The sequence below is a fragment of the Agelaius tricolor genome, unplaced genomic scaffold (assembly GCF_023055355.1).
Source record: "Agelaius tricolor isolate 1412-34295 unplaced genomic scaffold, bAgeTri1.0.p SCAF_51, whole genome shotgun sequence".
Lineage (NCBI taxonomy): Eukaryota > Metazoa > Chordata > Aves > Passeriformes > Icteridae > Agelaius > Agelaius tricolor.
In genome coordinates this window covers 1,328,306-1,345,926 of record NW_027269311.1, presented here as the reverse complement: position 1 = coordinate 1,345,926, position 17,621 = coordinate 1,328,306, and the positions used below count along the sequence as shown (strand labels likewise).

The following is a 17,621-nucleotide window of genomic DNA, read 5'->3' as shown; positions in this document are numbered from 1 at the left end:
TTCTGGGAATGGGTTTCTCTGGCAGGATGCTGGACACCAGGGATTTCTGCCCTCCTTTCTCAGGAGAGTTTGGGTTTCTCCTGTTAGTGATGTTCCACAGCTCCCACCATCCCTGCTCCTTTCATTGACACTTCCCCAGCTTCCCAGTGTCCTTTCTGAGGGGGAAGAAAGGAACATCCATGGTGGCACCCCTTGGCTGCCTGGGGCTCCAGCTGCTCCTGGAGCTGCAGCGTGTCCGGCACAGCCGCTGTCAGTGGGGCTGGGCCTTGGTTCAGGCCCCACAGTCCCCGTCAGTGCCCACTCCCCACTGGGCTCACGCTCTGGCCGTGTGGGGCTGCTGAAGGCTCAGTGGCTCTGGCTGAGCACTCCCAGCTCTGCAGCTCCTGACTCATCCCAGGGATGGGGTCCCGCAGCCCCGGTCGGGGCCGTGTTGCCAACGGGGCCCTGCTTTGGGGTGGCCATGGGTACCTGCTGTTCCTCCACCCTCAGCAGCCCCGCAGCAGAAGGGTCCTCTGAGAGCCCAGGCAAGGGATCCAGCTGTGCAATTCCCTCTGTGTCCACAGCAGCTCTCCCCAAAGTCCTTTGGGCTCCCTGAAATCCTGTCTCCTGAGGTGATCCATGCCAGGGCCTCTGGGCCAGTCCCAGGGGGTGTTTTTGCCATTCCCAGTCGTGGTCACTTCAGCTGCTGATGTGCTCAGGCCTGAGTAGCAGCCCTCAGCCAGAGCTGGCTTACAGGACAAACCCTGGGCATTATGTGACTAACACCATCAGTTTTAGTTAGCTAAAAATAGATGACCAAGGTGCTTCTGCAGCTGTTTAACACCAAACCAGCTGCTTTGGAGACTTTCACATAATCTTGTGTAGTTACCTGCAAGAAAAGTATTACTCTAAGAAATTTTCCCAACTGACATGAATAGAGGCTTGTAGGATATTTTAGGGGAAACCCTCCAAGCCAAGGGACTGGACTCTGGCCAAGTCCTGGGCCCTCCTGCTCAGCAAAAGTGCCAAGAGATCCAGGAGTTTATGTGCTAGAAGTATCATCAAGTCACTTTGACTTGCTCATTTGGGCCTATGAATGCTGAACCCACTTTTGGAGCAAATTTGGAGACCTCACCTGCTATTGGATGCACCATGTAGGATTTTCCAAAGTGCTTGGACTAGTTCTCCAGGTCCTCACTGTGAAATGGGGCTCCCTAGTGCCTGCGGACTCTGGATGATGGTAAAGTGTTTAGGCAATTGGGGATGTGTCTTTCTCAGTCCCTATCCTTTCTCTCCTGTAATAATGATTAGGTGCATTACCTTGCTTCTTTTTGCTTGTTGCTAAAGCCAAGCATGTAGTTGTATTGAATGTATAATTTTAATTTTGTGTTGCCTTAACACTCACAGTAAAATAAGACCATTCTTCCCATTGGTTTCTGTGTTCTTTAAATCAGCCCTGTCAGCTGGCAGAACAGGTATCAGAACCTGATGAAAGCCAGGCTCTGCTGTGATCTAGCTGGGCCCATGGAATGCAGAGGGCCACTGTCAGTCCATGGAACCCATGGAAGCAAGGCTCAGATGTGAGAAAGGCGTGCACCAAGGAACCCCAGAGACCCTGATGGAGCCAGGGCTGCAGGGTGTCACAGAGGGAGGGACCTCATGGAAGCAGGAGAGCATTGTGAGGCTGGGGAACAACGTGGCACCAAGGTTCCACTGGGACTTGACAGAACCCCATGGACGTGGATGGCCCCAAACGGGGCCCAGAGACACTTCCCAGACAAAGCCCAGGGAGGGGGATTTGCTTTATTCAGCGCCGGGTGTGCGGGGATATCTCCTCCTGACAGCACACAGAGATTACAATGGATGGTTATACTCTATGCACATTCATGGTTTTCCTTAGAAAAGGTGTGGTTATGCAAACGATCTCTCAGCACTCATTACCATCATTAGCGTGAGCCAGGCGCAGGCGCAGTGCGCACTGGTGCTGGCACTGAGGAAGGCACTGGGGAAGTGGCACTGAGGAAGGCTCCGCGTCTTCCTCGGGGGTCTCCTGATGAAGGCTGGACGTCTTCATCGCCGTGCCCTTTGCACCTTTCTCGTCTAGGCATGCACAGTCTCTTGTTGGCTGTTTCAGCAATTTCCTCACTGGTTTTAGCAGGCTCTGCCCTTGATTTCTGCCAATTTTGTTCCCTGTTTCTTGCCAACTTTCATCCTGTGTCTTGAGCTTGTGGCTGAATATTTGCAAGCTTCCATATTGGGTGCAGTGTCTCTTATTCTTGCCCAAGTATGCCTGGGCACAGTGCTTTTAACCCTTTCATAGCCAAGGACTGGAGAGCCACTCCTGGACCCTGGGAATTCCTGCAGGTGCACCCACCTTTGCAGGCAAGGAGGCTCCAACCTCACTGTGAGAGGGCCCAGCTTTTACACTGTTAAACAAACAAGCTGACACCACTGCTAGTGTGGGAACATCTGGTTTCATTCTCCTGATTGGCTTCTCCCAAAGCCCATTTCCCCAGTGGGCCATTGTTAAGGGCATGGAGCACATCTGGGAGATGGGTTCTCCATGGGCAAAGGTTCCCATCTCCTCATTTTTTCAACTGCTTTTTAAACAACCCCTTCACCCGTGCAACCAATCCTTCAGCTTGTGCATAGTCTGGTACATGAAAAACCCTGCAGGCTTCATCACTGAATTTTTCACAGGAACAGACAAAGCACTCTGCATCACAGTATCAGCAAACCCTGTAAAAACAGCCAATTTCCTCCCTTCCTCCTTTTTTCACTGCATACAATCTCACAAAGTTGACCACTGACATCAGGGTCCAGGCCAATCCTGTTCTGTAGGGTATTTAGTGTTACATCCCTGAGCAGCCAAAGCTACCAAATTAGTATTGTCAGCACTATTTCACATTATTATAATTTTATATGTAGATATACATTTGATATAGATAGACAGACCTAGACATACATATAAAAATATATAACAAATATATATGAAGGTCTTATTATCCTATAAATACATATATAGTATTTTATTATATTGATATTTCACTTGCACAAATGCATCTGAGCTCAGGATTAAAACCTGCTCTTGCTCTGTGTGGGAACATTCCAACAATAATTGTTCCTTCTGAAGGTGCTGTTTCCAATGGACTCTTAACAAATTCATCTTTGTCTGCCCAAACCCACAAGTTCTTTTCCTTTTCCATGTGCAATTTTTGGATGCATTTGAAGCCATCCAGGGGTTCGGCCTCTTTTACCCGACTGCCCCACTGCTCCCACGAGGCTCCAATCTCAGCCCACTCCAGAGCCAGGGAACTCCAGGGAAGGGCTTCCCATCTGGGAATTTCTGATGGCACTGATTCCTCACATTGACACTGAACAAGTGACATTTTGTTGGGATCTGGCCAGACTGGGCCAGTTTTGTTTTGCCAGTGGGCAGGGTCAGCACCAAAGACACAGACACCAACTGAAGGAATCAGTGTCATTTCCTGCAGCTCAAAGCAGCAAAGAATCACAACAGGAGCAGCTCAGCAATGCACCCAACCATCCCCACCAAAGATTGCCTGCAGTGATTGAGAAAGATCCAGCCCCAGTTACCCTCAGCCTTTACCATCGCCCAGACCCACACAGCAGCTGGGGAAGCTGTCACAGCCAAGGGCTGCAGAGCCACTCCTGGGCACTGGCAATTCCTGCAGGAGCCTCCAGCCACAGGTGAGGCTCCAACCCCGCTGGGAGAGGGCCCAGCTCTGACAGTGCTGAATGGACAAACTGACAGCACTGCTAGTGTGGCAACATCTGGTTTCATCCTCTCTTGGGTCCCTCCCAAAGGCTGGCCAGGGCCCCAGGAGGAACCAAGGGAGCTGACTTTGACCATTCAGCCTCAAACAAGGCCAGATGTCAGATTTCATGGCCTTGTCCGGCTTCTAAATACACAAAGGTCAATACATGTTTCACTAATGAGTGGCTACATCTATCACAGTGCTAATGACCATGCATATTTCATCAGGGAGCAGATACAAAGATAACCTTTGGCTGGAAGGTTCATCCAGAGGCCACCTTGGGCTCAGGGCCTGCTGTTCAGGCCTCACTCAGGGCTGGTGTCCAGGCCTTGGCACTTCAGGGACGTGGTTTAGTGCTGGGCTTGGCACTGCTAGGTGAGCGGCTGCACTGGGTGAGCTCAGAGGGCTTTTCCAACAGAAAGGATTCTGTGATTCCATGATTCTATCCACTGCATTCAGCTGGGGCTATTTTAGCAGCATTCCTTTGCTCCAAAAGTTCCCTCTTGCCCAGCTCCTGTGGCCTGAGGCTTCAGCTCCTTCAGCTCCTGGTGCTGAGCTGCTCATGCTGAACGAGACAACTCGGAGAGAAGAACACAGTCCATGCAATTCCTTCTGGGACACGGAGAGGGGAGGCTGTGCAAACAGGAGCATTGTTTGCTGTGGCCTCCTCTCTGCCCTTCACGCCTTTCAGCGCTTTGAACCAGCCCAGAGCTTTCTCCAAGAGTGCAATGGAGCAGCTGTTCCTGCTCCTGGCTCTGGCTCTCTCCAGTCTCTGCCCTTGCCTGCTTCTGTCCCTCGTGCTGTGCCCCCTGTTCCCCAGGGCTGGCTGGCTGCTGCCCAGGACTGTGGCACTGGCACAGATCCAGTGCTCCAGAGCCTCCTTTCTGTGCCCTTGGAGCTGCCTGGGCACAGCAGCCTTTTCCATCTGCAAGCTCCCCATGGACAGGGAGTGCCCAGCTCCATTCCTTGCACAGCCTCCAGGAGCCCAGGGCTGCCATCTCAAGTCCCTGCTGGCACTGGGGGCTCCCAGGTGCCTCAGGCTGCTGTGACACCGCTGCACACGGGAGGGAACAGGGGCAGGGGCTGTGCTGAAAGTCAGCTCCATCTGCTGCTGCTGCTGCTGCTGCTGCTGCTGTGGGGTCATTTGTGCAGCCCTGGCCCAGAGTCAGGGATCAGATCCTGCCAGTCTCTTCCAGCCCTGGCTGCTCAGAGTTTGGGCCTTGGAGCCTCAGGTGGGCAGAGGCAGCTGCTCCTGGTCCCTCTGTGTGCCCGTGTTCAGCAGTGCTGCTCCATCAGTCTGTGCCCAGCAACGGGGAAAAGCCTCAGCCCTGCAGGGCCAGGAGCTGCCGGGCTCTGCCTGAGCAGCTCAGCCAGCAGGAAGGGAGCTGCTCCACACAGGAACCAGGAGCAAAGGACATTCCTTTGATAGGACATGTTTTCTATTTAAAGGAAAAAAAAGGAAAAGGGAAAAAAATAGGTAAATTGTAGAAGATAAGAATAAAATCCAAGTGTTAGAGAAAAAATATAACATAATGTTAGTGAAAAAAACAAAACATAAATGCAAAGTTACATTCTTGGCATTAAGAGGTACATGATCTTTTGAAAAAGAGAACTCAGTTATTTACATTGTAAATCTGCTGATGGCATGGATCCATCTTACTGACCTCAGCAGCCTTTTAAAAGGTTTTGGGCTTTGTTTCCAACATTGCTATTTTAAATTGTGCTCGAAGCAAGAGGAAATTGCTTTGTGCCCTTCCAGCTCCAAGCAGGACTGGGAATAGAAACTCTGTCAAACCCCAAATCCTTTAGAAGATGCCCTTCCTTCTCAGCCTGGAAATGAGCCGCACATTCCCTTTGAAACTGTCAGGGATTTCTTGAAGACACAAAGTCCCACTGACAGCTTTTTGCTCTGGTTTGGAGGTGCAGAAGGGCAATTCTCCATCCATCAGCTCCAGACTGCACTGCCTCAGGAGCATGGCCCACTCGCCAGCTTTGGCCCACTCGTGGCACTTCTAGAGGAGGAAGAAAGTGCAACTGCACAATTCCAGCCAATCAAGAAGGAAGAATGGGACAGACAGAACAGCCTGGGGAGATCCAGGCATTCAGCTGGGACTGTGGAGAGTTTGGGTCCTTGCCAATTGGATGTGTGTCCCCAGCTGCAATCTCTGGGCCTGCAGCAGAGTCTCACTCACCTGCCAAAGCAGAAAGCTCAGGCGCTGTGCTCGCAACGGGCTCGTCTGATGCAGAGCTGTCAGAGCAATGTGAGGGCAGAGCCAGCCCAGCTGGGCCCAGGGCTGAGCCCAGCAGAGCCCTGGCAGAGCCCAGAGCAGCCTCAGCAGCCGCAGAGCCCGGCTGCAAGGAGAGAAAGCAGAAACCCCCCGTCAGCTGAGGGCTCCTGTGCCCTTGTGCCAAGGCCTGCGGTGCCCAGGCCGTGCTGGCTGTGCCCAGAGCTGTGCCCAGAGCTGCCCATCCCTGCTGCCTTTGGCAGCAGAGCAGGAGGGCAGGACATGTGCCCAGCCTGCAGCCAGCACTGCACATCCAGCCCTCAGCAGCTGCCCAGAGCCAAAAAGCAGCTGGGCATCGACTGAAGAATTCATTGCATCTGCCCCAGCAAAGGGGGAACCTTTGGTGCCCGGGCAGGCCGTGCCAGGCCCAGATCTGGGAGCATCCCCCTGCCTGTGGACTCACCTGCAAACTAGGCCTGGAGCCTGGCTTTGAAGAAGGTGCCAGAATCCAAGTCCATCATCTTCAGCTGGCCAGGCCGAGGAAGAGATTGTCACCCTTGAGCTTGTCCTTGGTGTCTCCAGCAGCAGCCCCACCTGGTACAGCTTCTCCAGGGGCTCCTTCTCCTTCCCTGGGGCCAGACCAGGCTGTCAGGGCTCTGCCCAGGGCCCCAGCCATCCATGAACCAGACAAACACAACCGGGGGGATGGTGGCCACCAGTGCTTGCCACCCCAGGTCTCCAGCTCAGCTCCAGCCCAAGAGCTGCGTGTTTCCTTCTGCTGACCCCTGCTCAGAGCTACACGCAGCACAAAACCAGCCTCGTTTGCTTTGCCACTGATTGCCAAGAGATGTGTGGAGCTGGTACCTGCCAGGCCCTGGATCCGACTGTGCACGTGGATCTCTCCCATCTTCTAGGGCAGAGGAACACCCTGCACCCAAGGATGGCAGAAAAGCTCTTCTAAGGACGGCCTGTCTGAGGGTTGCATGGACAAACACCTCTTAATGATATCCTGGCACTCTGGGGAGAGAAACCAGAAATCACCAGTCAGTTGGAGAAGTTGTCCCCCTGTTCCCGTGCCCAGGCCATGCTGGGTGTGCCCAGAGCTGGGCCTAAACTTCCCCATGGATGCTCTGTTTGGAGGAGAGCAGGAGAGCAGGACCTGTGCCACCTCCTCAGCAGCTGCCAGAGTGGGATGCCCACGAGCCCGCTGCTGTCTCCCAGCACTGGGATTCCCCCCATGCCCAGAGATGAGGATCCACCTTGAGAGAGCCATCGTGGGAACAAGATCCGCCCCCGGATGATCTCCTGGCCCCTCCTGAACGGGTGCTTGCCCATGACCAGGTGGCACAGCAGGAGGCCCAGGGACCAGATTGTCGCTGCCTCGCCGTGGTAGCATTGGTGCTGGATCCACTCTGGTGGGCTGTAGGACAGGGTTCCTGTGGAACACAGACACAGCTCAGCAGGGGGATGCTGCTGCTCCCAGAGCCCGGCCCCAGCATCCCTGGCCATGCGGGGGCTGCCCCAGAGCCACACGGGGTGAGCGCTGACCTCTCACCAGCACCTGGGGCTTGTGTACAAACTCGGGGCTGGAAAAGAAGCCACTGGTGCTGGAAGAGGGCAGCAGAAACCCTGGGAAGGCCCAACCATGACACACAAAGGAGAAACCCACTCAGTGGTGGAGAAAACCCACTCTCCTCCCCACCTGTATGGCCCCCAAAACTGTTAATAAGCCAAGGCAAACAAGGGGAGCAGAGCAGTCCAAGCCCTTCCTCGCCTGCACACCAAACCATCCGGGGCACGGGGTCAGACCCCGCTCTCTGCTACTCCCATGGGGGTTTGTGTTGGGCTGGCTGCCCCAGCTCCAGCCCCAGCCCAGGCCACAGTGGGTGCTGAAGGCTGTCGGCAGGGCTGGCAGCTGGCCCCCCTCACACCCCACCCAAATCAACTCGGCTGCAGCATCAATCCCATCCCGGCTGCAATAGGGGGAAGCCCCGGTGCTGCACCCAGGCTGGGCCATGAGATGCCCAGGAGCATGCCCTGGAGGGCTCACCTGCAAACTGGGTGTAGGCTGTGTCTTGGAGGAAGGCGCCACAGCCAAAGTCGATGAGTTTCAGCTGCCCGCTGGCCAGGTCGAGCAGGATGTTCTCGGGCTTGATGTCCCTGTGCAGGACCCCGCAGGCGGTGCAGTGCCGCACGGCCTCCAGCACCTGGCGGAACAGCGCCCGCGCCTCCTCCTCGGGCAGGAACCCCCGCTCCGCCAGGAAACCCGAGAGCTCCTGGCACCGCTCCGGATGCTCCAGCACCAGCAGGAAGCTGTCGGGGAGCTCGAGCCACTCCAGGAGCTGAATGACAGCGGCACAGCCACGGGACACCTTGGCCAGCAGCACGATCTCCAGCGGCGCGCTGCTGCCGTCGGGCTGCGGGAGGAGCGCGGTGCCGTCAGTGGGGCTGAGGCCGTGCCGGGGCTCTGGGAGCCCTCAGCCAGCCCGGGACGCTCTGCACGCCCCGCTCAGCCCACGCCCGCTCTCCCCGCAGGGCTCCCGGCGGCTCCCACCCTGCCGGGCCCCGGCTCCTCGCCGCCCGGCCCGGCCCGGCTGCTGCCGCTGGCCCCGCTCACTCACCAGCTCGCCCCAGTGCCGGATGCGATCCCGCGGCACGCGTTTGATGGCCACCTGCGAGCGAGGGAGAGCAGCGGGCTGAGCTCGCCGCCCGTCCTGCCCAGCCCCATCCTCCGCCCTTCTCCTCCTCCTCTTCCTCCTCCCCCTCCGCCCGCCGCCGGCCCCGCCGCTCACCGGGGCGCCGTCCGAGAGCCGCGTCCCCGAGCAGACGCTGCCGAAGCCGCCGCGCCCCAGCAGCGAACCCACTCGGTACCGCTCCTGCAGGGCCTCCTGCGCCTTCCCTGCGGGCGGGACGCGGCTGTCAGCGCTCGGCCCGGGGCCAGCAACGGCCCCCGAGCGCTCCCCGATCGGCCCGGGCCGGGCATCCCCACCCGCCCCGGGCCCCGGCGGCTCGGGGCCGGCGGCCGCGCTGCCGAGCGGCGGAGCTCGGGCCGGGGAAGCCGCAGCGGAGGCGGCGGGAGCGGCAGCGCCGCCTGTGTCCTCCGCAGGCCCCGGGACGAGCCGGGGCCGGGACTGGACCCCACGTCGGGTCCGGGGCCGGGCTCGGGCCAGGCGGAGCCGAAGGGCGGCGATGCCGCCCCCGCACCAGGCACTGACGCCCGCCCAGCAGCGCCACCGCCAGCACGGCCAGAGCCGGGCGGAGGCGAGAGCGCGGCGGGACGGGCGGGGCCGGGCACGGGGCAGCCCCGCCCGGGGCCGGGGGCGGGCCGGGGGCATGGCCCGGCCCGGCAGGGGGAGAGGGAGACGGGGAGAGGAGAGGGACGCCGGGCAAGGGACCCCGAGAGAAGGGTGCCCGACCGAGGGAAAGGGAGAAAAAGAAAAACAGAAGGAAAAACAGAAAGAGAAAGAGAAAGAAAGAAAGAAAGAGTGATCTAAAATATCTGTTTTGCTGCTGTCGCTGCTGCTGCCGCTGTCGCTGCTGCTGCCGCCGCTGCTGCTGCCGCCGCTGCCGCCGCTGCAACTGAAGCACCGGGGCGTCCCCGTGTCCGTTCCCCGCTCGCCCCACGAGCCCCACGTTCGAGCCCCGCGCGCCCCGGGCACAGCCCCTGAGTCTGTCCAAACACGGGAACTTTGCAGCCTTGAGCCCAGGTGCAGAGCCCTGACTCCTGCACACTGGCACAGCAATGCCCTCGCTTGCTGCTCTGCATTGTCCTGGCTGAGGGTCAAACACTGTCGGGCCACCTTCCCTTGGGGTAGGATTCCTACCTGACCCCAGCACTGTGCACTTACATCTCCAGTGTTGCCTTCCAGTAAAAACAGGGGAAGGAAAACTCTGTGTGGCTCATGGTATTTTAGAGTGTCTAAAAATCACTAAGTCACCGATCTTAGAGGTGAGGTGCATCTGGAATTACTGGGATGGAGAAGTAGTGCAACATGGAAAAGGGGAGCATAGAAATAAATAGAGGAAAACATCTTGGATTTTTTCTTTCATTTCACTTCTGGAAAGCTGTTTCAGTTTTCCAGGAATCTTCTCCTGTCTGCTCTTCCCAAGAATCTCTCGTGGAGAACAAAGTCAAGCTTCTGTCACAAGATTTGCCAGCAGGAAATTATGCCGCTGGTGAAATTTTCATGATGACTGTTTGTGCTGGCTTAGGGCAAATTTTGGGAGGAAACCTCCAGAAGGGATCCGTCTAGAAAGCAAGTTCAAGTGGCCCCTCCCCCTATGAGTTCAGGAAAAGTCTTCCCTCGAGAAAAGTGAAAAAACCTCAGTTTATTTAACAAGTAAAGTATTCACAAGCATGAAAAATTAATAATATTAAATAAAACCTCTGTCAGTGCTAAAGAGATGGCAAATTCAGAAAGTCCTTTTTGTGGGGTGTAGTTGGCACACTCGGTCTCTTCTAAGTCCCTCTGGTGCTGGAATGCAGCGTCCCAGAGCTCGGTGGGCCACAGGTGTGAGCTGCAGGTGTTTTTCTGGGTTTTCAGTCCAGAGCAGGTTTAAACAGTTCCAAGAAAAAGGAAAGTCACAGTCCCAGGAACTTCTCTACCTAAGCTAGCTAAAACCAAATTTAGGCTAGCTAGACTTGGGCTGTGAAGGCATCGGGAAATTTCCAAATCTGGGCGCTGGCGGTCCCAGCAAACACCAGATCTCGATGGTGCTGGAGCCAGAACCTGGTAAATGTCCAAATTTTGGCTTTCTGTGCCAGCAAATCACTGGACCTGGGCTGTGCTGGCACCAGGAAGTTTTCAGATCTGGGCACTGGCGCTGCCAGCAAACACCAGATCTGGGTGGTGTCGTTGCCAGCGACAGAAATCTGCCAGATTTGGGCTCTGCTGGCACCGGGAAATTTCCCAATCTGGGCACTGGCGCAGCAAACACAAGATGTGGGCAGTGCCAGAGCCAGTAGCAGAAAGTTGCCAGGTTTTGGATTTCTGTGCCAGTAAATTGCTGCTGCACTTGGGATGTGCCAGAATAGGGAAATTTCCAGGTCTGGACACTGATGGTTCCAGCAAACACCAGTGAAACCTTCTGGCCCTCGTCCAGACTGTTGACCAGTGGTTTCCCTGAGAACCAGCTCTGGCCACTTTACAGACAGAGACTGCTTCCATCTGGTGCTCTGGAAACAGAACTTTAATGAAGGCAAACACAACAAACAGGACGGCGTGCACAGTACACAGAGCAAAGCAGAAAAAAGCCTGGGTCCAGGGTCTAGCAGGGATATTTATCCATTTATTTATGGGGAGGGGTTAAGGTGGGATCTGAGGGAAGGATCCAAGAGGAAGGAAGGATTAAGAATGTTACAATTTTTGCAGTATAAAGTAACCAATGGTAGCAAAGAGAACTCAGAAGTTTCTAGTAACAATCTGCATAACTGAACAGGAGGATTATGGGCGGGAGCTCCTGCTGACCCCAACTTAAGAGGGTTTTCCCATGGCCTTAAGCCGAGGTCTCCCTGTTCTTTTAAACCAACCCCAACACACCAGATCTGGGCAGTGCCGGGTTTTGGCTTTCTTTGCCAGACAATTGCTGCATTTGGGTTGTGGTGGCTCAGGGAAATTGCCAGATCTGGGCACTGGCAGTGCCAGCTCACTGCAGATCTGGGTGGTGCTGGTGCTATCACCAGAAAATTGCCAGGTTTTGTCTTTCTGTGCCAGCAAACTGCTGGACTTGGGCTGTGCTGCCACTGGGAAACTGCTGGATCTGAGCACTGGCAGTGCCAGCAAACACCAGGTCTGGGTGGGGCCAGCACCAGCTATTTGCAAGGTTTTGGCTTTCTTTGCCAGAAAATTACTCGACTCGGGCTGTGCCGGCACTGGGAAATTCCCGCATCTGGGCACTGGTGGTGCCAGCAAACACCGGATCTTGGCATTGCCAATGACGGTAGCAGGGAATTGCCAGGTTTTGGCTTTCTTTGTCAGAAAATTGCTGGACTTGGCTCTGCCAGAACAGGGAAATATCCAGATCTGAGCACTGGCAGTGGCAGCAAACACCAGGTCTGGGCACCTGTATTGGCGTCAGGAAATTGCCAGATTTTGGCTTTCTGTGCCAGCAAATTGCTGGACTTGGGCTGTGCCAGCTCTGGGAAATTTCTGGATCTGGGCACTTGTGCAGCAAACACCAGATCTGGGTGGTGTGTTGTAGTTGTTTTTATACTTTGTAATATTTTGTAAAAGTTTTGTTTTTGAATCCCTGTATTTTTCCCAAATGGTTTGTTCCAGATGGTACCCCCCTCCCTTTACCTGTGTAATCCCTTTCCCTTGCTGAGATCATCCCCAAATCCCCACCCTGGCTCTCTGTCAATCACTCAGCATCCCATCCCTCCATCCAGAAGCTTCGGTCCAGGATGTCGAGTGATTAGCCAGAGGCCAGGGGTCAGCCCCCCAAGCCTTGCCCCATACGCTGTCCTAAATGTCCATCCCCCAGTACCCATCCCTTAGGGTCACTTCTTGGTTGGTAAAATGTTATCTACTTTGGGTTTCCACCTCCCTTAAAATGTAACCTTGGAACATCTCCCGGGGCTGTGGGCAGGAGGACCCTGAGGTGTAGGGGCTCCTTCGGGACTCCTAGAACAAAACCTTGGATTAACCCCTGCTAAGAGTCGGCCCTTTATCTTCTACTGATGTCTCTGGTGTCTCTTGTGCTGCAAAGGCGACCAGCCCAGGTGCCCTCAGTACCCTCGGGGCACAGAGAGTGTCTCCCTGCTGTCGGCCGTGTCGGGGCTGCCCCCGGTGTCTGCCGACTCGGGACTGGCCCAGGGTTCCTGAGAGGAACCCAGAGGGACCGAGACAAGCTTCAACTCCAAAATCCCAGTGGTCGGCCTCGAGTCTCCCCAGGCACCTTCTGCCAAAGGCTCCAGGACAAGCCATGGTTCCCGGCTGCAGAATAGAGCACGTTCTTCACCTCTGGTCCCATCCTGACTGAGCCAAGGGCAACCGCATGAGCGATCTCCTGCTTGATCTGGGCAAAGGCTTGTTGCTGCTCAGGGCCCCAGTGGAAAGTGTTCTTCTTGCCGGTGATCAGGTAAAGAGGCCTCACGATCTGACCGTATTTGGGAATGTGCATCCTCCAAAAACCTATGGCACCTAGGACAGCTTGTGTTTCCTTCTTGCTAGTTGGTGGAGACATCGTGGTGATTTTGTTGATGACCTCAGTGGGAATCTGACTCTGTCCATCTTGCCACTTCACACCCAGGATCTCCAGGGCAGGTCCCTTGACTTTACTCTTCTTGATAGCAGAATCCTGATGATCATCTCTCCTTTCTCAAACACTTCCATTATTGTGTGCCCCCACACAATGATGTCATCAATGTACTGCAAGTGCTCTGGATCCTCACCCTTTTCCAGTGCAGCCTGGATCAGTCCATGGCAGATGGTGGGGCTGTGCTTCCACCCCTGGGGCAGTCGGTTCCAGGTGTACTGCACAGCCCTCCAGGTGAAAGCAAACTGAGGCCTGCATTCTGCTGCCAGAGGAATGGAGACAAACACGTTAGCAATGTCAACAGTGGGTACCACTTTGCTGCCTTGGACTGCAGCTCGTACTGGAGTTCCAGCATGTCCGGCACAGCAGCGCTCAGTGGTGGAGTCACTTCATTCAAGCCACGATAGTCCACAGTCAATCTCCATTCTCTGTCAGACTTGCACACAGGCCAGATGGGGCTGTTGAAGGGTCAGTGGGTTTTGCTGACCACCCCTTGGCTCTCCAGCTCACGGATCATTTTGTGGATGAGGATCACGGCATCTCAATTAGTTCAATATTGCCGGCGGTGCACTGTCGAGGTGGCAATCAGCACTCGTTGCTCTTCCACCTTCAGGAGAGCTACTGCAGATGGGTTTTCTGATAGTCCAGGCAAAGTGTTCAACTGCTTGATGTTCTCAGCCTCTACAGCAGCTATGCCAAAAGCCCATCTGAGTCCCTTTTGGCCTTTGTAACAGCCATTCTGGAGGAAATCTATGCCCAGAATACACGGGCCTCTGGGCCAGTCACAATAGGATGTTTCTGCCACTCCTTCCCAGTCAGGCTCACCTGGGCTCCCAACAGGGTCAATTGCTGTGATTCCCCCGTCACCCCAGCAATGGAAACAGGTTCTGCCCCCACATGTCCCGATGGTATCAGGGTACACTGCGCACCAGTATCAACTAAGGCATTGTATTTTTGTGGTTCTGATGTGCCAGGCCATCGGATCCACACTGTCCAGAAAATCCGGTTTTCCCGTATCTCTTCCTGGTTAGAGGCAGGACCCCCCCTAGCCCTGGTTATTAATTCTTTCCTGGGCATACATGGTCGAGGTACCTTCCAGGGCATCTGACGGATCATACTCAGCAGCTCAGTCATGGAAGGTTGGGGCTACCTTCACTTTACTGAGTTCCCTCGATTAGTGTTTCCCTCCTTGAGCTGATGCACCCATGCTGCCAGGACAGAAGTGGGTTTTCCATCAAACCTTCCCATGTCTGCCCCATGGTCCTGCAAAAAGAACCACAGGTCAGCCCGTGGGCTGTACCCTCTCTCTCTAGCTGGGGAACGTTGGGCTCTGACTCTGGGGCCTGTGACTCACACTGGTGCAATGTGGGAACTGTTCCTCCTCACCTCCTCCCTCATCTCCCTCATCTCCTCTCTGAGTTCTTGGACCACGGCAGAGACATGAGCCTGCATTGGGCCATTGATCACACTCTCATAATTTCTAAGCTTGTTGGCAACAGAACCCACTGTCTCTCGTTTGTTATTGGCATTAATCATTGCAATAAAGGTGGTGTATTGAGCTGGCCCCAGATTTCCCAGACTCCACAACATTTGCCCTGTGCACCTGACCTTGTTGGGGTCATTATCATGCTGTTCATCCCTCCCAAAGAGTACCTCCAATACTGCCACTTCTCTCAGCTCTTGGATCCCTTCCTCAAGAGTCTTCCAGCACATTCTATGGTGCTGGTCCTGCATTCTCTCCCTGTGGACAAACCTCTCTCTGACACTCATTAAAAGCCACTCCCAGAGGGAAAGGGACCTTGGCTCCCTTACAAAAATCAGATTCATACCTGAGTCCTGAGTCAAGTGTCCCAAATTCCTTGCCTCACCACCATCCAGCTGGACACCTGTACCCATAAGGTCCCAGACCCAAAGTAGCCAGGTTGTATAAGCCTCACGTCCCTGTCATACAATGTCTTTGTGCAGATTATGGAGACTTTCGTACGTCAGGGACTCGGTGATGACCTCAACTGTTGCCTCTCCTGGGCGTTGGGAAGGCTCTCCTTTCGTATCCTCATCTGGGTGCTCTGATTTCATCTTAGATCTCCTTGTTTCCACCAGGGCCACTGCTGCTGGCTGTGACTGCCTTTGCAGTTCAGCTGGAACCTGGACAGTTGTAACATCTGTGGGTTCCACTGCTGCACCATCAGACTCTCCCTCTTTGAGGCAGGGGGATGGCTTTTCACCAGCTGTGGGAATGTACTCCTTCAGCACCTGGCCCATCTCTTTCATTAGAACCCTCATCCAGCCTGGGTGGTTCATTTCTGAGGTGGGCTGTGGGGCAGGGTCAGGCTCTGGGGCAGCAGCATCCCTGGTCTCTGGGGTAGGTGTCAGTGTGGTTATCCAGGTTAATCTTCCCTTATCTCTGAATGCTAAATGTAACAGGCCTATCAGCAACACCAGCCACTGTATGATATCATTAGCATTTAGAGTGGATCTGAACCCTTTGAAAAGTGGTGGGGCAGACCCAAAGAGCTGGGGGAAGGGCTGGGAAAAAATTTGCCCCCGTGTCATTTCCTCACAGTAAGGACCATTATTAAAGTAACCCCAAAACCATACGCTTAGTGTGTGATAGCTCTGAATCCATGTGCCTGCCTTCCAGAGGAAGTTAAAGATCCATGAATTCCTCACCTCATTAAGCCATAAAGCAAACTGGATAACAGCCAGGGCAGCCTTAGTTTGGTTAGCCTGTGTTCCCAGGGATTGCCTGGGTGCTCCTGATGGGGCAGAAGGAAGAGCTCCAGGCCCTCCGTGAGGGTGATGAGGGCAGTGGGCTGTCAGCGGGGGCTGGCTGGGGGAGCTGCAATGCCTGGGCAGGAGCTGCAATCCCTGCCCCGGCTGCGGTGGGCTTTGCTCCCTGTGTGGACCAGGGGTGGCGTGGGCAGAGCACACAGAGATTTCAGGGATGCAGGCAGGGGGATTCATGGCCAGCACTTTGCAGCTGATCCCCTTGGCCTCTCCTCTCTTGCGGCCATGGCAAGAGCTGGGTGGGATGGCTCTGGCAGGAAGGTCTCCTTGGATTCCTGCACATCCAGGTTCTGACCGTGGCTCTGTTCCTCTCTCTTGCAGCCCTTCGAGCCCTGAGTGAAGACAACAGCCCCTCCTGCATAAGCACATTTGTTCAGGTGATGTTTGAGGGAAGAGCTGCAGAACTTTCATCTGCTGGCTCAGAAGAACCAGTGACTCTTTAAGACCTCCAATCCCTTGGAAGGTGAGACCACCAGGAGACCAGAGGGGATCAGCTGGAGTTCCAGGCACAGCTGATGACTGGCACAACTGAGCCTGTGGGAAGCTCCCATGGCTCCTGCCTTCTCCCTCCCTGTTGACAGCTCCCTCCCTCCAGCCCTCAGACCCTGCCCATCCCCTTTCTTCCCTCCCAGCTCATCCCTTTGCTTCGCCTTCCATTAATAAACAGTTTGGCTTCTTTGCTTTACCTGCATCTCTGTGGAGCTGGAGCGATGAAAATCCGGAGCCCCTGGACACACAGGCCCCTCCTGCTGTTCTCTCCCATGCCGTGTTTTGTGCACAGACACAGAGGAACGAGGGCAGGTCAGGCTGGAAAGGTCCCTGTGCTGAAGGCGCAGTTGTACATCACTGTGGAGTTCCAGATCTTTCTGAGCACCTCGGAGCCCCTGGATTTTGGAAGAGCCAACCTGAGGATGCTCTGAACCCAGCTGAGAGGGATTCTATGGCAAGCATCCACAGAGGGAAAATGAGCTTGGAATGCTGGAAGTTTTCAAGAACAGCTTCCTGAAAGCACAGCAGTGCTCCATCCCTGCACAGGATGAGGAAGAGGGCAGAACCAGAGACCATCCGGGCTTAGCAGGGAGCTCTGGGTGTGCCTAAGGGCAGATGAAGCAGCAGCACGGTGCCCGAGACTCGGACACGCGGCCGTGCCGGTGCCCGGAGCGCTGTCAGGCAGTGCCGGGATCCCGGCTGTGGTTCTGGTCCCCACAAGTGAGGAATGGCAGCCCCAGGCTCAGAGCCAGTCAGAAAGCCAACCAAGGGAGAGCAGAGGGAGGGCACCCTTCCAGTCTCTCCCGGGCATGGCCGCAAATCAACCCCTGCTGCTTCTTCCTCCGCCCGTGTTTGGGCTGTGCTGGTGGCAGAGCCAGCCAGGTTGTGCTCTGTGTTCCAAAGCCTGTTGGGAGGGGGCATGAAAAGCGCTGCGTGCACAGCAGAGAGTCCTGGAAGGTGCTGGCAAGAGCATCCTGTGGGGACAGGGCTCTGGGCTCTGGCTGGGAACAGCCTGGTTTTGGTGCCGTGAGCACAGGCAGGAGCTGAGGCAGGGGAAGAGGCAGCGGGCAGCTTGTGTTTGTAGAGGGCCTGGGGCTGCACCTCT

General features: G+C 55.5%; 1 protein-coding gene across 1 annotated transcript; it reads right to left on the bottom strand.

Annotated features, from left to right (window-relative positions):
* Positions 1-6,893: 6,893 nt before the first annotated feature.
* On the bottom strand, positions 6,894-9,336 carry LOC139604482 (serine/threonine-protein kinase pim-1-like; the record flags this gene model as incomplete). The annotated part of the gene is made up of 5 exons (XM_071455636.1): positions 6,894-7,000; positions 7,243-7,419; positions 8,034-8,400; positions 8,605-8,655; positions 8,776-9,336. Coding segments are annotated over 5 exons (1,263 nt in total), but the record flags the coding sequence as incomplete, so codon positions are not given.
* Positions 9,337-17,621: the final 8,285 nt, after the last annotated feature.